This window comes from Melospiza georgiana, chromosome 1, assembly GCF_028018845.1.
Source record: "Melospiza georgiana isolate bMelGeo1 chromosome 1, bMelGeo1.pri, whole genome shotgun sequence".
Classification (NCBI taxonomy): domain Eukaryota; kingdom Metazoa; phylum Chordata; class Aves; order Passeriformes; family Passerellidae; genus Melospiza; species Melospiza georgiana.
The window spans coordinates 94,138,088-94,158,739 of NC_080430.1; the positions used below are offsets into that span (position 1 = coordinate 94,138,088).

General features: G+C 39.6%; 2 protein-coding genes across 4 annotated transcripts in view; one reads left to right on the top strand and one right to left on the bottom strand.

The window, feature by feature from the left end:
• On the bottom strand, positions 1–9,753 carry MSANTD3 (Myb/SANT DNA binding domain containing 3). Of its 2 annotated transcripts, none has more exons than XM_058035231.1 (3): positions 9,735–9,753; positions 3,127–3,572; positions 1–1,819 (listed from the first exon to the last, which is right to left on the bottom strand). In XM_058035231.1, exons 2-3 carry the CDS (start codon positions 3,539–3,541, stop codon positions 1,410–1,412), a joined length of 825 nt encoding a protein of 274 aa, XP_057891214.1. In that variant the 5' UTR covers positions 3,542–3,572; positions 9,735–9,753; the 3' UTR covers positions 1–1,409. The 2 variants fall into 2 exon arrangements, with proteins under 2 accessions (XP_057891214.1, XP_057891131.1); XM_058035148.1 differs by lacking the exon at positions 9,735–9,753 and adding an exon at positions 8,967–9,104.
• The window catches only part of LOC131089901 (uncharacterized), a 21,063-nt gene continuing 9,833 nt past the window's right edge, over positions 9,423–20,652 (top strand). The window contains exons 1-12 of one of the 2 annotated variants that reach the window (XM_058035034.1): positions 9,423–9,480; positions 10,727–10,806; positions 11,674–11,742; positions 12,199–12,229; positions 13,384–13,443; positions 14,014–14,073; positions 14,383–14,463; positions 15,146–15,282; positions 17,080–17,202; positions 18,678–18,720; positions 19,637–19,750; positions 20,103–20,217. In XM_058035034.1, the coding sequence (XP_057891017.1) occupies positions 10,756–10,806; positions 11,674–11,742; positions 12,199–12,229; positions 13,384–13,443; positions 14,014–14,073; positions 14,383–14,463; positions 15,146–15,282; positions 17,080–17,202; positions 18,678–18,720; positions 19,637–19,750; positions 20,103–20,217 (884 nt within the window). In that variant the 5' untranslated portion in view covers positions 9,423–9,480; positions 10,727–10,755. Of the gene's footprint in view, positions 9,481–9,862; positions 10,044–10,726; positions 10,807–11,673; positions 11,743–12,198; positions 12,230–13,383; positions 13,444–14,013; positions 14,074–14,382; positions 14,464–15,145; positions 15,283–17,079; positions 17,203–18,677; positions 18,721–19,636; positions 19,751–20,102; positions 20,218–20,652 lie in introns of those variants that run through there. The other variant, XM_058034949.1, reaches the window with a different exon arrangement.

Here is a 20,652-nt window from a genome sequence, read left to right on the forward strand (position 1 = left end):
TCATGATCTGAAAATACTTTATTGAATAATGTGATACTCAGATTTTTCAATGAAAATTTATGGTTTTGTTCATTTTTCTCACTGCTTCAAATGATGGTTGTACACCTTCCTGTAAAACAAGTTTTCAAACACCAGAAGTTCTTATGAATTCTTGCAGGGTTCTGCGTTTCACATTTTCTTAACTCTTGCCCCACTAGAATAAATGATTGCCAGAGTAAAGATTATTTTCATTTGTGCTTTCCTACTATCTATCATTCTGGACATCCAAAATCTGTGGGGACTTTCATGTGAATGCCTTCATACAAATCATGTCCATCACCCCTCACTGACAGCAAAGGCAAGAAACACACCACCATAACACACAGGACAGAACAAAACAAAACAGAACAGTGCTTCAAGACAGGAATGATTCCCTTGAACTGCTTTCCACCCTACGAGAAGGAAAAGAGGGTGAGTCTTAGTCTTTTCTTCTAGCTAAGGAGAAATAATCAAGCTAGCTGCTACACCATCAAGTATTGCATAGGAAAATAGAGGGAGACTGCCAATGACTGGCTGGCTCACTGCATTTTGAGAGCTTTGTGAATTCTTAAAAAGCTCTTCCCCTCAGAATGACTTCAGGAGAGCAGCACACAGTGCTGGCAGAAGCATTTGAGCCTCCTGCTTGGGTATTCTACTTCAATACAAGATGGACCTAGAAATGAAAGAAAAAGCACAGTGGTTTTTGAGGAAGATGTCACCTTCTTTTTGACTTCACAAGTGTCAAGGCTCAAACAACTGGAGGGCCATTCCACAACCATCCTCTCAGTCAGCCAGCCATTACTGTTCTTCAGGAGAGGTCTATTACTACAGTGGCCCTCTTGCTACATCCTTCATTTTCACATCTTCTATGAAAAATAAGTTATGGACTGTATTAACCAGTTTATTTTCCCTAAGCTTCAGCATAATGATCCAACTAATAGCTGTCCATCACCTTTTGTCTCAATAGCAGAGAGCAACTCCAACCCTTGCCTTCATGTGAGAAATGGCAGATAGGAAGAGAAAGAAATCAAACACTACAGCCTGATGTTTAAAGCTGTTAAGTTTTCTTATGAATTCCCAATGTAAGAATACCCAGAGTACCTTAAACTTCACAAGGATCAAGGGTGTTCTGAGAGGAAAAAATATGTTCACATTTTAGAACACTGTGCATGTGTGTGAGTTAAACAAATCAGAACTACCTACAAATAAACAATAGAGTTTTCCTCTTGGTGAACTATACCACTGTTTCCCAAAACATTAAGAGTTATAGTGTGTTCACTATCAGCCAGGCACCTATCCTGTCACTGTACATTCACAGTAGGAAACCCTCTTTCCAGTGCGTGTTACTCATAAATGTGCTAAATCAGACTGACTCTCTGCCCTTCTATGTTCTAAGGTGAATTAGGAAAGGGTCTGTTATAGGATGATACAGGCCATTCTTTTGTAATGGTCTGCAGTTTTCTCTCCCAATACATTTTCTTTTTATTTAGCACTTCCATTTTTATCCTGTGTTCCTCTTCAGCCATCTCACACTCTCTTTCTATTTGCTGAATCTTTGCCACATGAACTTCATTCATTTGGATTAACTGAAGTTGCAAAATCGACATTTGCTGATGATGTTCTTCCTCATGCATCTTTTTCAGAGCACTTTCCTGAGATGCTTTACTTCTGTAGTTCTTATCTGCTGCTATTCTGACATCAGAACACGAAGGCTCAGGCTGGGAGGTGCCTTCGCATACTGGAAAATGTACCAGATCTTTGTCTTCATCACAAAGTTCTCTGTTGGACACAACAAATGACTCTGCAAACAAAAAGAAGAAAAAGTGTTATAGTATTCTTTTCTTCATTCAAGAAACAGAAATGTGATAATATAAGTTATTGACATGTGCATATAAAACTTGTGCTCCAGTAGCAAAGCACAGCAGCCACTACATAATGCAGTTCTGCTGCAGAATACTAAGGGCATTATGGGCTGAACAGAACCACTTGGGGCTCTGTTGAAAGACCTCCAAGGCTATAGTGAGAGTTCAAAAGACTAAAGTGAATGCAGACACTTGTAAGTGGACACCTAAATTTAGGTGGCTGAGCCTGGAGCTAAACCTTAATGCAGCCATTTAAGCTAAATCCATATGTGACTTGCAATATTTTCTGAAAGATCTGAGTGTCAGGTGAAGCTGTGTCAACATGAATATCAAAAGATTGAGGAAATAGTAGGAAGAGCACTTTTTATTCTTTCCTTATCTCTGCTGCAGATGTTGTAAATACAGGGGTGTATATTTTTAAGAAAAAATCACATTATTCTAACTTTGAGAAGGCTCTACCAATTCTTCTGAAATAAAAGAGACTATGCAGGGAACAGAATAGTTACCACTGCAAATAAGGGTCTCAAAATACATTCCTATCCAAATCCAAATGACCAGTTATGGTAAATACAATTATGAAAGAGACATTCTAAGAATGTTATCTAACAATGTAGCTGCTGTTGTCTTTTGAGCAAGAACAGTCTTCTGTGTGAGATCCTGTGTGAGACATAATAAAATTTGCAAGAAACTTGTAGCCACCCTCCCTCCTGGTATTGAATTATTCCTTCTGAGTATGCTTGCCAAACAAAGAAGAATGTAGTACTGAACTTTTTCAGAAAGGCCATTCTCCAGTGTGGAGTGTAGCATGAAATATGGCTCCACATACTCTTTTTAGTTCTTGGAAACAAAGGAGGAAAGACCACTGGGAACTCTTGCAGCAGGCAATTGTGTATCAATTTGCTGCTGGTAGTTTTTGTTTGGTTTTTTTTTAAACCAGCAAAATGATACTTTAAAAATTGTAACGATATCCTTGGGACTGTCCTCTGGAAAGCCAGCATGATAGCAACTGTGATGCTTGCCACAAAGCAGCAGATATGTCAAAAACAGATGAAAAAAATCTGTAAAAAACCTCACACCCATTTAACTCCTGTAGGCCTTGGGAAATACACACAGCCTGTAATATCATAGCTCTGAAATTACTTTTTATATCCAGCAGTCACGGCTAAGTGGAGAGATTTGAAAAAGAATCACTGGCAAAATCACATTCAAAACAATACTGCTTGCATCATTACAGCAACATTTATACCTTGACTAGAAGCATCAGGCTGATATTCAGAGTCTTCTTCTGGTGGGCTCTGCAAAAAGTACATTTGCTCAGGCATTATGCTTCCAATCTTCTCCTTCCCTACGATGTGAGTATTTATAAGTGGACTAATACTTCTTTTTACCTTCTCCCGCCTCTCATGTGCCATTATCTTTTTTGTCCGTGCCTTGATATTTTCCCAGCATTTCTTTAACTGTTTGAAGTCTCGCAGTGATACACTGGGCTGTGAGTTATATTCATGAGCCAGAGCTTGCCAGGTGCGTTGTTTCAGAGCAATAGTTCTCGCATCGCTTTTTTTACATTCCAGCACGTATTTGTATTTTTCAACTAATGCAAGCAGCACACTCTTCTCCACTTCTGAGAAGTACTTAGCAGGCTTTATTATTTCGTTTTGCATTTTCTACTGTTTCTCCAAGAAGCCAAAATTCCTACAAAAACAACAATGAAAGAAAAAAAAAGAAAAAAACAAAATAAACATAAGTTAGAACTGGTTGCAGTATCAGGATTCTGAACAATTTTGTTTTCTAGAATAGCTTGTGAATAGTTCTAGAGTGCATAATGGAATGATCAGGTAAGATAAAATAAAATTACATGCTGGTTTGTGTTGCCACTTTGGTGGATGCACAGCGCCAGAAGTATACTATAATGAATAGTTGTCTTACAATTTGTTACAATTTGTCTGGATACAAAATATTCAGTATTTACTTAGTAACTTGCTCTCAATATCTTGTTTTCCTGTTCATTGCACTTTTTCACTCCCAGAAAGTTTTCCAAGCCCTCAAGTTAGGAACAAATTTCAAAACTCAGCCCTCGTTAGCTTCAGGTTTATGTCTGAAACCACCTTCAGCATGTCTGGGTTTTTTTTGGGTTTTTTTTGTATACAAAATACCCTCTTCTTTGCTTGCTGATTGTGTATAATAATTTCTCCTATCTCTCTCCAATATTTGAAAGATGTATGAGCAATGATAGCAAGAAGTTGTCCTTTTAAAGACCTGTTAGCTCTGTTCTCCCCCATGCCATGCCTTCCTGGCTGATACCCAACAGGCATCAGGATCCTGACCTGTATTACAATATGGAGAGGCAGCAAGAGTTGCAAGGAGACAAGAAATAACAACAGAAACCAACCACTTGGAAGGCACAGGTCCTTCAACCTTGACTGATGGCCCTGCACGCGTGGTACTTCCTTCCACTTGTGCTGCTGGTCACTCAGGAGCCAACAAACAGGCTGAAAAGGGTTTTGGCCTTAACACAGTCATTGCTATACACTTACACCATGTCAGCAACCACCTCTCTTCTGAAGCCCAGCACTTACGTAGTCAATAGGAAAGAGTTAACAACATGCGGCTGTGAAATATATTTTATTTTTGCTTCTTCTATCTTTTCACACTTTTCTCCCCCTTCATTTCTGCTGTAACTGTGTAGCCCAAATTACTTTTAGATTTTGGGCAGAAATGCTGCCTAGCTCTCATTTCTTTTGTTTTTAATTATTAAACCCAGTGATACATTTATAAGACAATTGGTTCATATTCCCAACAGTCTAGGACTTTCCCAAAATGAAATTTCTAGTCTTTTGCCTATTGTTTCTACTACTTCTCTCATAACGTTCCTTGATGGTGCACTAGATATCACCATCAGGTTTCCTCTTGTCAACATATTTTTCCTTAACTCCACTCTACTAGGACTTTGTGCCATCCTTGTAATTCCTTTCCTCCAAACATCTTAGTACTTACAGTTATTCCCATCTCTTTCAGTAAAGGTAACTACTTATATTTATAAAGAAAGCTAACAGACAAGACCATATCGCAATGAAAACCTAAACCTGACATAAAAACAGTATAAAATATGGCAAAGCCCAGCTGTCCTGGTTTCAGCAGGGACAGAGCTCATTTTCTTCCTGGAGGCTGGTACAGTGCTGTATTTTGGATTTAGAGAGAATAATGCTGATAACACATGGATGTTTTAGTTGATGCTCATTCCAAGTCAAGAATTTTCAGTTCCCCATGCTCTGCCAGAGAGCAGGTGCACAAGAAGCTCAGAAGGAGCACAGCCAAGGCAGCTGATCCAAACTGGCTAAAGGGATATTCCATACCATAAAATGTCACATTCAGTGTATAAATGAGGAGGGAGTTGGCCGAGACCTGCAAGTGGTGAGCAATTGTATAGTGCATCATTTTTTTCCTCTTGAGTTTTCTTCCTCTCTTTCTCTCTCTTTATCTCCCACTCTCTCTTTTTCACTACAAGTATTATTATTGTTACTATATTTTATGTTGCTTCAATTATTAAGCTGTTCTTATCTCAACCCACAAGTTTTACCTTTTTTTCTGACTCTCCTCCCCACCCCACTGTGGGCAAGGGGTGAGCAAGCAGCTGCACAGTACTTGGTTGCTGGCTGGGGTTAAACCATGATGCCAGCAAAACAAAGGAGTCAAAGAACAGGGGACACAGTGGAAAAAAGCCTGGAATAGCAAAACTGAAGCAAAGTGAACAGAAGCCAGTAACAGTCTAGGTCAAGTCAGCAGCTAAGTTGTATCCCTACTGAAAAAGGAGCAAACACTTGGTTTGTACCTTCTGTCAGTGCTTGTCTGGGTTATTTCCGGGCACCTATGTGGGTCCTGCATAGACACAGTCCTGCTCTCTTACCAAATCCTGGTGCCACAAGGACATGGGAGAGCTGAAGTTTTTGCAGCAAACAGGATCTAGGGGACTAAGGGAGAGATCCATAGGAAAACAAAATGCAATAGTGCTACTGCTCATAGAAGAGCTAGTTTATTTTACATGAAAGCAAAAGGAGGAAGAAGGAAGAGAGTTGGGTGGCTGAGTTTAAGGAAGACAGTTTCTTGATCCAGTATTTCCTCTGTCACACTGTGTCAAGTTATTTTTTATGGCCTGTGAAAACTTAAGTCACCCCCCACATTGGTGACAGGAACTCTTAAACAGCTATAAACCCAAAGAACAAACTAGGTGTAAGTAAAGAAACTTCTTTCATTGCATACCAGTCATTACAATATATAGGTCTAATGGAGGTGTACAGCTGCTTCAGGAATTCCTCAAATAAAACGCAAATTAGGAGAAAAAAAAAAAAAAGTAGTTAGGAAATTGACATCCTAGCAAAGATACTGAAAACTGGCAAGTTCACTTCATGAAACCACTCTGAAAACATGTAAGATAAAATAGACCTAGAATGGAATAGAGTGTATCTACTAATCCATTTTACTTCCATACTTATTGCACCATTCCAAACCATTCAGTTGCTTTGGACAGAGGCTGAAATGAAATTCTTGGGACTAAACATTGGTTCTGTATCTTAATCTCAATTCCACCAAGGAATGGGATGAAATACAGTCCCATCAGCAAGTTGTGAGTTCCAATACCTTATGATCCTGAAAAGCCATGATCACTCCATGTGATCAGAAAGAACTGATTCTACCATCTGCTGATACATGGAAATCTTCTAATTTTGAAAAGGTGAGAGAACCTCAAATGAAAAAAATCACTACATGTTTATGTTTAGAAAATCCCTTTATTTAGAAAACCAGGATTTTCAGAACTTTGGAGAGTACATTCAAAAAGTTAAACAATGTTACTAGGATTCCAGGTGCTAAATATCTAGCTCCACAGACTAGCCATCAGCTGGGTCAGTAAATCAGCGATCAGCTGATGTCACTAAATATCTAAAACATTTACAAATATGACTTCTGATATATTAACACAATATGTACTAGAATAAAAGCTCATCTTTCATAGATGGAGCAAATTTAAGTATAATTTTCATACCACATTATCATTTACTTCTATTATTTTGACTGTTGGAGCTTCTGAGATCCCCAGCTGTAAGTTCAAATTCTAAACATTAAAGAATGGAAAGATAAGTCCTACTCTGAGAAGAATATATTGGGCTTTCCTTCCACTAATCACATTCCTAGTAATTGTTTCCTAAACAGACACATTGCACTTGTGTCCTTTCTTTCTGTGAAGAACCCAGGATTATGATCTAGGATGCCTAAAGGAACTCAAGAACTGGTGTGAGCAGTCTAATACATAGAATAAAAGAGTTTTGGAAGACTCTTCTCAAGATCTTACATGCTTAACCTACTTTCTTCAATGTATTAAAGCCCATTTGCAATGAGGTGAACAAGAAAGCTCTCTGAGATGTCAGGACAAGTTAGAATAGCAAGAAGTTGTGTCAGAACACCACCATGTATTTATATTCACCTCTTTTTTCTTTATGCATATTATTCACCTTCTTGCAGCCCACTGGCTCCTCTGCAGAATATGAGAAAGGACTCACAAGCCCACAGAATTTCCATTTTGAGGCTAAACAGTCCTTCCAGGACATATGCCTGGGATATATTTTAGCAGGAATCTGTGCTGAAATAAAAGTAGTTTATTGTGCATAGCTCATCTCATAAACTGGATTGATTTGTGTGGGCACATGAGGACAGCTGCAGAGTAAATTCTAAGAAACAAAGACTGGAAAGCTTCTCCCACTCTTACAGGTGCCTAGGCTCCAAGACACATACAGCAAGAAAGCCTTTTATCCTAAATATCTTCCCCTGGCATGACTCAATTCACAACTTGCCTTAAAGCAGTGTCCTAAGCATTTGTCCTCTCACACAAACCTCTATAGCTTTAAGATAACAGAAGCATCTCTCAGCTCCTCATCTTTACTGTGAAATGTTGTGCAGCATTCTTCTTTTAAAGGCTACAGGAAATGTGATGTGATCTGCTCGAAGAGTAGCTTGGAAAAAAAATTACAGAAGTTAGGAAAAGCACATCTGTTCATAAATATGTCACACACATGCATCAGTTTGCTTGCACACATCTAAACAGACACCCAAGCTCCAATCAGTTGCAAAGAAGCACAGTAAAAGGGAAAAAAAATCGGTTTAAGTTGGCATGTGTGAGCATTTGTAGTCCATGAAATGTTTTTTTAGGCACAAGAAAATGCAGGGAAAAAGTTATGGTGGAAGACTTATCCCAAAGGTTAAAAAGATTACACTAACCAAACCCAAAGAAAAGAGTTTGTTAGCAAACTGTGATCACTTATGGGGTGAAAATGAAATGCACTGACCAGTGCCAACAGAATTACTACCAGAAATATTCAAAGATTGATAAAAATAAAATGTATGTTTCTAACTTCAATTGCAGGTGAAGCTCTAAATATAACCAGTAATTAACAACACTGGAAATCAATCACAATTCTGTCCTTTTCATCCAGTGCTTGAGGACGAAAGAAAGGCATGGAAATGCAATGACCCAAACTAGCCACAACAGGTTTGTCTTTCATTTGAATGACAGAAGCAGCAGTAAACAGTGTTCTTCTTCCTCAAATGTTTCCTTGGTTTTCCTCACCACGCTTCCATCAGTGTTCCAGGCCTGACCCTGCCTACCTTGAGACTTGAAATCACTAGGTAATTAAGAGCACATTGCAAATATGAATGAGATCTATACAGACAACGTGTTTTAAACAGATTTTTAAAAATCCCACCTCCTTGGGTGCTTCCCCCTACGCTTTAATACAAAATAAATAGTTATAATGGATCATCCAGCAAACAAACAAGATCATCTATTAGTAAAATTCACAGTAATTTACCCAAATGTTTCCTGTCACATTTTATATAGTTATACACGGCAATGTATTAATATATATATGTACCGGCACCACATTACACTATAGATATACACAGATTTTAAGCGGGTCATCCCGCTACCTATGGGAGGACATCCAAAGCACTTCCCGCAAGCAAGGTAATGGACGCAGGTTGTTATTCCGAACGACTGCCTGAAATCCACCAAAAATAGGCACAATACAGGAATCCTACCAGACTCTCCCGCACCCGAACTTCTCAAACATTAACTCGAGCTTGGTGGGCTTTTTCTAATCTCCTCGCTAGCTCCTCTTCTGCCTGCAGGAGGACGGAGAGCGGGTCCGGGCAGCACAAAGGCGGCCGCTCCCCGCCGTGCGGGCGCGGGGGCTGCGGCGCGATGCGGGCGCATCAGCCGCGGCGGCGGGGGGGGCTCGGCCGCTGGCACCCAGCGCCCGCGGGGACCAGCGCCGGCAGCGGGGACAACCCCACCCTGCGGCCCCGCGGCTCCTCGTAACAAAGCGCCTCTCGCCTCCTTCCTTCCCTCCCTCGCTCCCTCCCTGCTTCCCCGCCTCCCTCAGCTCCCCGCCCGCAGGCCGCCGACACCGCTCCCTCCAGCTCCCCGCAAACCCCGCGCTGGATTCCCGCCCGCCGCGGCGCCGGCCTCTCCCGCAGGGGACATCGCCGTGTGCAACGGGGACACCGCCGTGTGCCGCGGGGACACCCGGCCCGGGCGATCCCGCGCCCGCAGGTGCGGCGGAGCTGTCGGAGGCGGCCGCGGGAAATGCGCGTGTGTGTGTTGTGGGGAGCGGCGTGCGAACACCCGGCGGCCACCAGGAAGAGGGTGGGCAGCTCCTCCAGCACCGGACACAGCCCGAGTTCCCGGGACACACGTCCCTAGCGCGGCGTGCCCATCCGTATCCCGATCCCGGGGCCCCGGAGCGGAGCAGGGAATCCCCGATCCCCGCCCCGGTGCGGCGGCCGCGGACCCAGCTCGGGCTTTACCTCCGACAGCGCCCGGCGGCCCACGCGCCTGCGCGCCAGCGCCCCCAGCGGCGGCCGCGGGAAGAGCCGGGAGCTGCCGCGGCCGCCCCGCTCCCGTTCCCGCTCCCGTTCCCGATCCCGTTCCCGTCCCCGCCCGCCGGCACCGCGCAGTGCCGTACCCGGCCCGGCCGGGCTCCCGCCACCCCTCCGTGCCTCATCGCGCCCGGCGTGGCGCAGCTCCCGCCAGCGAGCGGGTCGGTGGCAGGTGCCGGTGCGGCACCAGGGAGCGCCCTCAGCTCCTCCGGGCTCCGGACGCTGCCCGGCCCGCCGGTGAGTTGTGGGCAGCGGCGGCCCGGCGCTCTGCCGGCTCCGGCGGGAGCAGCGTCTGTGTCCGCTCCGGCGGGACTGGAAGTGCCGGGAAGGGCGCTCTGCCGCCTGCGCCGCTCCTGGCGTGCGGTTCGGAGCTTCGGGGCCTTCCTGCTTCCCTTCCTTCGCTCCATTCCCTCCCTCTCTCCCTCCTTTACTTCCTCCCCCTTTCCTTGGCCGCCGCGGGCCGGGCGGGAGCGTGTCCTTGCCGAACCCCGCCTGTGCCGCCTGTTCCCCAGGCACACCCCCGGCGCTGCCAGCTGGCCGGTCCCGCTGTCTGTGTCATCTGTCCCAGCCCGTGCGCACAGTCCTGTCCCAGGAAAGAAGGGGGAAGCTTGAAATGCCCCGGATTAGTTTTTGTTTCATTAATTTTTGTTTCATTAGTTTTTGTTCTGCGTAATCTTTTGGTGACGTTAATGTTTCCCGAGGGAAGCTCGCGGAGAACAATTGTTTCTTTCCATGCTGTAGTTTTGCTCTCGAGTTGAAAATAGGATCATTAGCCTGGGAAGTTAAAGGTCGAATATAACTCAAGGCGAGACGCAAAATAAAGCTGGAATGTGCCCAACCCTCATATAGAGGAACAAAAATGTAAATAATTTTGTGAAGCTCAAACAACAGTTTGCAATCTTTCTGCAGTTTTCCTAGAGTTTTTTTTTTTATCATCTAAAGACTGAATATGGACCCTGAAAGTGAAATAAAGAAGCAAATAAACCCCTTTTACTGCAATGTAAGTATTCACTTTAGAAGTTGTACCTAAACCAAGTGTGAATATTATTTTTTTTCTCTCGAGCAAGCTTGGTAAATAGCACTGGACCTGAACTTGTTTTGGTGACTTTGTCATGTTTGACTTGGCTGTGTGTCAAGAATCGCTTATTAAAATGAATAATATTATGTTTCTAAATAAAAGCATTGTTCTTAGTGGGTGATTAAGTGTAGATCCTGCTCAGAAGAAAAAATCCTGATTTCCCTAGTTGTCAGGTTTATTGCTGTTTTTTTAAAGCACACTGGGATTTTAAGAGGAGAAGAAAATATTTGGGCTGCTGCTGTTCATTCACGTGAATTTAAACTTAATCTGCTCCCGTTTTGAACTGACCCAGGCATAAGCCAGCTGTGATAGGGAAGTTTTCCAAAGGGAGTGAGGCAGGCCCTGAGCTGATCAGAGTAAGTGTGGATGCAGCACTGAGGGGAACAGGCTCACCTCAGGTAGGTGTCATGGCTTGTCACAATTAATGCCCTGCCTGTGGCTCTCCCTTCCCTAGAGTGTGTGAGGAAGGTCTTGGATCCGCCTTCACTTATCCACACATGCCCACACAGAAAGTGTTATGAGATAATGGCAGAGTTCTGGAGCATCTGAAATTCTCACGTGATGTGGAGACTCTGGTCCGTTTCACTGTCTTTTAGTGGTCTTGAAGCCTTAAAATATTCAGTTTCAGGAATTTATCTAGTTTATTGCTCTAGTTTGTCTTTGAAGTGCTAGTACTTTTGTAGAACTTAAGCTATACCAACAATTTGATAGCAGATCTGTTTTGATACGAGTGGTATTTTATTTGTCTTGGTCTGTGTGCAATGCTAGAAATTCTTCTCTTTCATCTAGATTTGCAAAATCTGGTGTTCTTCTGCACTAAACTTGCAGACTCATTTCCTTGGAGCAAAACACAGGACGGTAAGATCAGCTTTGGAATGCACTTTTTGTCAGATTTTACCAATTTATTTAGCAATACATTATGGGGCTTGAAATCTAGTTTTTATTGTGGTGGTGAAACATACAATTTCAGATATTTAACTAGTTTTGCTAACTTACTGTCTTCTCTACAATGATAAAGTAGAAAGTGGTTTTGTACGTTAGTCCTGTCAGAAAATGTTACAACTTTATGTCTAGTAAAGACAATACATGAGAATACGTGGCTGTTAATAAAGGGAAAATGGAATTGCTTAAATCATAGACAATCTCCAGAAGAAAATGTGATGTTTTTCTTTTTTAATTTTCATGTAGTTTTTCACCTGAGATAGTCTATGCTGTTGGTATTAATTGAACTTCTATATAATGAAAACTATGCATTGTTGTTTTTTGACTCTTAAGTGCCTTTCTTATTTTTTGGTTGATAACTTGGTAATTTAGGTTGAAGAAGCACTGAAAACTCATGGCATGAGTAAGTGCAAGATTTTTTGCTTCCTGCTGTGTCCTGTACCCACATCTTTCTCCCTACCCCAATGTAGTTGTTTATGAAACAAATGAAAACAAGACTTTCTCAAGACTTGTTCTTTAAGACCTATCCTGTGCTTTTTTATGATATAGCTACCTATTCAATCAGTAATGTGAGCAAGAGGTATGCAAAGTTGATTAACAAGCACTAGCTAGAAGACTAAAAATCACCTATGTTAAATTTTTGAGAAACCCTAAAGAATTCAAGACATTAGAGACCTTCAAAAGTTAAAATATAATTTAAAAACCTATGCTTCTTAAAGCATGTAAAATACTGTATATACTTTACATTTGTTTTTGAAAAGGGTTTTATTTGCTTCAGCTAATGAAGATATTTTTAATACTTTTAATAAGTTTAATAAATCATTAAACCTCCTCTGGGTCTTGATGAACTGGTCTAGTTCCAGAAGGAGTGAAGGTCTAACTACATCTGAAATTGTTCTCTAACTTGGTTTCATGATGCACCAAAATGTTTTTTCAGGTTTCTACAGTTCACTGCTCCTAGAATTCTGTTTGAAAGTTGTTGTTCAAGTCAGACGTAGTCATTGGACCTACCTGATCTGAGAATTTTTGTTTGGACTGTAATGGAAATTTAAGTGATGAAATATTTAGCAGCTGTATGCTTGCTGAAATAAATATCCTGAAATTCCTGGGTGCCCTCAAATGTTTAGAGACATTGAACTTGATTGATGTTCCTCTCTGCCTGCTTCATTGAATCGCCTGACATGAAATAACTTTGTTGTTGTTTAGTGTGAATGTTTTTTGTCCATCTTTTGGAGCATGGTGCTACTGACACCGGGGTCAAGGGTTCATTCCTTGAACAGGACTCGATGATCCTTGTGGGTCCCTTTCAACTCACAACAGTCTGTGAATCTGTGAATAAAATCTCTTAGCATGTTCAAAACTTAACTTAAACATAGCTGTTTTCTCATGTCAACAGAAGCTCTGAGTTTTTTTCAAGTATTCAGTCAGTTATTTTACCAAATTATTTTTATACTAACAATTTTATTTCCACTTCTGTGGGATTCTTTTGTTTTCTTCTTTGTGTTGGTTTTTTTTGTTTTGTTTTTTCTTTTTTTTTTTTTTTTTTTTTTTTTTTAGTTAAAACAGAAGGTTCCTTAGGAAAGAAATTGAAAACAACTGTGAAACTTCCTGATTTTGGTAAGAATGTTTAACATCTTCCCCAAAACCTCCCTCCCCCCAAAAAAGAAGAAGTGGAAGAAATAAAAAATTTTGAGGTACAATATTACAGGTGATGTCCAGATCTTATGAGGTCGTTGGGAGTTAATTTATGTTCATTGTACTTTCAGTCTGCAGTAATATTTTGTAGTAATACTTTATTTTTGCAATACAAATGCTTTAAAAAGAGTGGAAATAAGATTGGGGGGACAATGTTTCATGATAACTGACTTAATTTGTGATGTGGGACCATGTACATGGGGACCAACTCCCCAAGCAGGGACTTGTACACGACTCAGTGATCCTTGTGGGTCCCTTCCAACTCAAAATCGTCCGTGAATCTGTGAAAAAAAAAATCTCTTCGCACATTCAAAACTAAACATAGTTTAGTTTTCTCTTATCAGCAAAAGCTCAAAAAGTTTTTTCTAAAGTAGTCAGTTATTTTACCAAATTGTCCTTTCAACTGTACTAAAAATTTTATTTCCACTTCTTTCAGATTCTTACTTTTGTTTTCTTCTTTCTTGTTTTTTTTTTTTTTTTTTTTTTTTTTAGTTAAAACAGAAAGTTGCTTAGGGAAGAAAATGAAAACACCTGCGAAACTTTCCAATTTTGGTAAGAATGTTTAATGCCTCTCCCCACACCCCCCTGAAAAAAAAAAAAAAAGTGGAAGAAATAACAAATTTTGAGGTACAACATTACAAGTGATGTCTAGATCTTAGCAGGTCATTGGGAATTTATTTCTGATCATTGTACTTTCAATCTGCAGTAATAATTTGTAATAATACCTAATTTTTGCAATTCAAATGCTGTGGAAAGAGTGGAAATAGGATTGAAGGAAATAATGTTTCATATTAACTGACTTAATTTGTGATGTGGGACCATGTATGAGCAGGGATTCACTTGTATGTGAATTCCTTACAGCGCCACTTGAGCCAGAGAAGCTTCATGGACAGACACTGGAAGACCAGCTTAATACATGTAAAGAATCAGAACCTGCACTTGGTGAGAGCTTTTAATACTGTAATTGTTTGGTTTTGTGATGTTTACCTTTAAAGAGTACAGATGACCTTTTTAAAATGTAAAGTCAGGTAATGTGTTACAAAATCTCCTTATGGTTGTACTGAGTACCCATTAGTATGGTATGGAAGTGACAAATTGCAGTGACAAAATCATTGGATTTGGCCTGGAACATATTTGATTAGATACCTGAAGTTGACGATATTCTCTAGACACAATCTAAAGTGATATGACAAAAATGAGCTTTAACTTAAGAAATCAGTGTGGCTCTTTGCAATTTAACTACCCATCCAGTGGAGGGGAGATAGGAGTTGACAGAAAAAACCAACTAGGGACATTCATTAAAATACATTCCCTTCTAATTAGTTAAAAAATAATTGTTGCTATTATTTTTTAGGATTTTTAAAATAAATTGTTGAGTACTATGTGGTAAGCATAAGACATCCTAAAAACATCAGTTTTATACCTTTGGTGTTCTAAGTCTAGACACCCAAAAGATAAAATACCTGATGGTTCCAAAAGTCTTCATTGATGTACTTGACATGCAGTAGTAATCTTTTCCTTATATGTCAGGGCTTTAAGATCAGCTCCTTTGCAACCAGCACTGATGATTTGTTCCAGCAAACATGAAATTTCCTAAGTTGTTTGGTTTTTGTTTTCAACACAGGACTTAATTACATAATAGAATACCGAACAAAAGACAATGTTCCTTTTCTCTATGAATGTCAATTATGTTACTGTAAAACAGGACTGAGTAACATGTTCATGCATGTTTGTGGTTCCAAGCACAGACTGGCATACTTGGTAAGTTCTTTTGTTTGTTTGTTTTAATGCAATGATTAAAGGGGAGAATTAGTCAAATTTTTATTTTTAAAAAAATAAAATTTAAGGTTTTACATGAGCTTCTGTGAAAATTTTGGTATTGCAATTGTGCAGGTGTGATGAATAGACTTAAAATTCTTCTCATCAGTGAGGTGTATGTCTGTCCATTGCCTGATACTCAGTGTAGTTTATTCTGTTTTGGTCAATCAATAATGAAATCTATACCTAAACTAGACTAGAAATAGATATTTGACTGATTTTTGTCTTATGTAAAAGAACAGTATAAATGAAGAAACTATTCCATCTTTCATATGCTTTAAAAGGAATGTATTTATAAATGAACATGATGTATATTAGAGAATGTGATACATATCAGATTATTAGATGGAGTGACATGGAATCAGTGGGGGGAAAACCCAACTCCTATTCTGTTTTGAGGCTTGACAAGAAATGTCTGTTCTGTTGCTTGTTTTATGACAAAGCTCTTGAGGTTCATGTCAGCTCACAAACATTCAAACATTATAATTTTTAATATGTTTAGAGAAATTAGGCTTTCCAGTCTCTGAGTGTTTACTTGGCTTAGGATGGGCTGTAACAAAACTGAGAAAGCGATATACTGAAAAGTATTTTGATACTCCCCATAAAAGTCTCTCAAAATTGGTATTATGTTGAACACATCTTAAAGTCACAGACAGCTGAGTTCACATAGTATTTTGGGGTAGCTTCAGGCCTAATGTTGGGTGTGCTGCTATGAATCTGCAGTGATGTCTTTCATAAACACCATGCTGTTTCTGGTCATTCATTCAGATGTACATGCTGAGTTTTGATGTTCTCAGCTATTGCATTTCCTGCTAACTTGCAACTGTTTCCTGCAATTCTGAATCTTACACTTGTTAACTGCATCTCTCCTAAATTCTTAAATACTATAAAAATATAATAAGTCATGAAGGATAACTTTTAAGTTGTGCACCTGAGCTGGATTACCCTGGGTAGCAGAAAAGACAGGAGACTAAATGACTGGAATTTGCTCTGTTGAAAAAGGAGCCTGGTGGATAACAAGCTCAAGATAAGTAGTGTAGCTTGGTGTCAGTGAAGGCTAGCAGCAAGCTGAGCTCTACTAACAAGGGTACAGCCAGTAGATCAAAGGAAGTGATTATTCCCCAGTTCTTGATCCTTGCTAGGCCATATCCAGGGTATTGTGTTCAGTTTTGTGCTACTGCAGAAAGGAGGCTATTTATGAAATTGAGCTAGTCCAGTGGAGAACTGCCAAGATGGTCAGGGGCTGAAGCACACTTGTACTATGAAGAGAAGTTGAGGTAATTGGGTTTTTTCTGGCTGGAGAAGAAAAAGTGTCAGAGAGAGCTAACAGTAACCCTCCAGTACTTCAGAGGAGGTCATTAAGAAGGCAGAACCAGACCCTTTTTGGAGCTTCTTGGCAGGAACATAAATTCAAGCAGGGCGTTTTCCTACATGACACAAAGAAGTTTTTGCTATGAGGGCAGTCAAGCATTGGAGCAGGTTGTCCAGAGAAAGGGGAAATCTCTCTCTCCAGAGGTTTTTAGACCCAAGCAGGCAAAGCCCGACGCAACCAGTTCAGCATTCAGTGTCAACCCTGTTTTGGGCTGAAGATTTGGCTTCAATTCCCTAAATTATTCTGTGCATAACTATTTTAATAAGTTCTGCTGTGTATATGTAGAAGTTGATTTATCTCCCATGATTATTAACTGTGCCAGATCTGGAAGGAGTCGTGTAACTTAAAGACTTGCATTTATTTTCTAGAGACAACATTATCCAGAGATAGCACAATCTGATGAAGTCAAGGGTAAAGGCTCTGAACTAAACAAAAGAGTTAGGCAAATTGGATTAACAATTGAGAAGAAAGAAGGAAGAAAACAAATACAGGTACATTTCTCTTAAGAATTATAGAAGGTTTATATTTAATAAAGAAAAAAAATGTAATTTCCATTATGGTGGATGGATTTGCTTTGGAAGGTGGGAAAATCTTACTTTTTAAACCTTTTTACAGGTGCTTTTTGTCATTTTAGCAATTCTTCTGGGATTATTCTGGACAAAATTTCTCTATCTGAGTGCACAAATAACACAGAATATATATACTAATATTTAGTCAATTCACAGCTCTGTGTGTGTGTGTAAAATAAGATTTTTTTTTGTTGCTAGGAAACTGGCTTTATAATTTTTCTGAGTAGTTTCTGCTTTGTAAGCAGCTTGTGGCAATTCTCAGGGAAGCCAGGTAAAATTTCTCATAGTACAGATGGAAGTGTGGGAATTTGCAGGTTGACATGAAATAATCAGCAGTGCTGTGGCATCACAGAAGTGCCATAAACTTAAATTCTTAGGGGGCTGCCCATAAAGATGGGAAACTGACAGACCCTTAGAAACATATTCATGTGGAGATATCTTCATATTGCTCTCTGTTGATACTTACTTACACTGCAGTGGTATTTATAATACCTTTATGTGGACAGGATATTGGTGAAGTTTCTTCTTGAGGTTCACCTTACCACCAGCTGGTTCATGACAAGCTTAATGAGGTGCTCACAGTTCTTTGTGGTACACATTTAATTTGTTTTCTCCATCAACTTGTTTCCTGACAGGATCCCTAGCTAATGCTACTTCATGTGCATAGATGTCTCCTTCCAAAGTGGAGTTCCCAAGGTTCCTATGTTAAAGCTGGCAGTGTCCTCCCATTCTGTGTGATGCTATCGCACTTAGGTTCAAGGATTAGAGCCTGCTCTGATCCTACCCTTTTCTGATAAAAAAACAAATATGGGAATATTGGAAGATCAAGTCAAGAATGAATGCTGTAGAAGGGAGTGATTTCAGATTATCAAATCCATTCTGTCTGTCCTTCATTTTTAACCTCTGCTTAAAACGAAAATCAACTGACTGTTGGCAGCAACTTTTTCATTTGACTTACTTGAATTTCTTCTTGACTTGAGATTGTTTATTTTACTTGAGATTTATGTTCATGGATATGAAAATATTTACTTCCATCTGTATTTTGTAGACCTTTTTCTTTTTCTCGGTAGTTTATTACCTCCATAGCAATCCATTTTTGATGTAGGGAACTTTTAAACACATTGTGTGTAACCTTGTTTAATTTTACTGCTATATCATCTGAATTCAGCTGTTTAATTTCCTTTTATTTTCTAAGCTCTAGAAGAAATTTATTTGTGGTAAATAAATGTCTCAGTAACTAACTTATCGGCTTTTTGAATATCCATTGAGGGATTTACACACACGTATTTTACACTACTGGTCATATATTCCTAGAAAAATAAAAATTAATGCTGATGAAATATCTATGAAATAATTTTATTCACAAAATAACTAACATAAATGGGTTTTATTTTTAGGTTGTTATAGGTGTTCCAAAACCGAGAAGGAAATGGCAAGAATGTAAGTGTGCTCAGTGCGGTGCAAATTATCAATTTCTAATTTGGTCCTCCTTTGATATAAATCAGACCAGTGTTGTCTCTGCAGTGCCAGATACTCACCAGCATTTTGGTGAACTGGACAAAAGGAGCAGGTTGGGGCTCTGTGCTAGTAGTTAATTTGCAGTACAGAAATCCATACAGAATTCTTAAAGCACAGCTATAGCTCTTCTCTCTGATAGAAAACTTTCTGTTTTACTAGACATTGATACTCACAGAATTGTAGGAATGTGGTATCTCTGAGATTTCCCCACTCAGTTAATGTTTTAAAACTCATTGTAAGTACAGTGCTGTCCAGGTGGACAGACAGTATTGCTGAATGCCAGTTGAGGAAATGGCTAAACTTTGCTATGATTTGCATTACCTGAAAAATAAAGATTTGAATTAAAACTAATGTACTTAATTTTAATGTATATTAGCATATAAGTGGTACCTTAAAATAACTCAGTAGAAGTAATGAGATCATCTAAGTTAGCAGTGTTGTACTCTGAAGAGAAAAATAGCCATTTTGAATCTAGAAAAGGGGTCTGAAACAAGCTGAATCCTATTCAAATTAGATTTCTTGACTGTAACCTGTTGGTTAATGTGTCTTATTTTGCATGTGACTTTGTAGCATTCTACTACATTTATAGTATTTACATTTTTTAGGAGATGCAAGCATGTAATTATAACCAGGCTATAAAATACTTTGTTTAAACTTTGTTGCTGACTTGTAGTTCATATTTAATATGGTGTCACATAACAATGCTAATAAAATTATTCTTGGTGTTTGTAAGTACTATTGCCTAGAAACAGAGCTAGGTGAAATTGAAGTGCAGTAGTAGAACCACCCTCTATCAAGAAAATGTCCATTGTGCTACATTTCAAGCATGTTTGTTTAGCTCCCAGTGCAGAGGACAGCCCTTCAAAAGCTAAAGTTCAGCATGTGGATGCACCCCTTAGTGATGCAGAAAAAACAGATAATAAAGATGGGGAACTGACAGAGCCTATGCAAGGTAAGAGGAAAAATTATTTCTTTTATTGTTTTTTTTAACTTTCACCAGTGCATGAACTATGTACTACATGTGCCTGTTCATGGCTTCCACAGAGTTATAAAGGTGAATTTGCACAGTTGTGTGGATGGCCTTGGGGTCGGTGGCAAAGGAAGGAATAATCCCAGTGTTTGTGAAGAAAACATTCTACTTCTACTGATTTTTAGGTTTAATTTTTATTTTACTTCTTCATAAGATACATTACTTCCACCTTTAGATTTTATTGATGTTGTCTTTAGAAGTATTCTTTGTTTAGAATATTTTTAAAATTAAACACCGGAAAAACATCACTTAACATACCTTTTTATTGTTTTAGGTGAAAATAATGTTCAGGAGCAGAATGAAGAAAGGCAGGAAGAACAGGGAAACCCAGATGAAAAAGTTGAACCTAATAATGCTATTGAAAGCAGCAAAGGCAATGATTCAGAATGGTAAAAGAAAAAAAATCACCGCCTTCAAACCCATTTAAATTAACTTAAAGGAAAATGTTATGTGTGACAATTGTCTGCATTGGATTTGCATAGTAAAATCCATGTTTTCTGAAATTGTGCTGAGCCTTAAACTTCTGTCATTGACAGAAAACCTGGTGTATGTAAAGTGACCTCAGACTTTGCTCTGGATGCAGCTGGCTCTTGTATTTAACTATTATCCTTAAAGTATAGTTGTCATGTGTTGCTCAAAATGTTCCAAAAGTATGTCTCCTCAGGGTTTAAAACTGCCTCTGTCACAGGTTCGTGTCAGATAGTTAAAGTGGTATGTGAACTGATTTTGGAAGGGAAAGACAATCAGTAGTAGTTGAAACAGTTGGGGTTTCTCCTTTACAAAGGAGAATAAGTGTTTCAAAGGAGCAGCTGTGTTCTAAAATG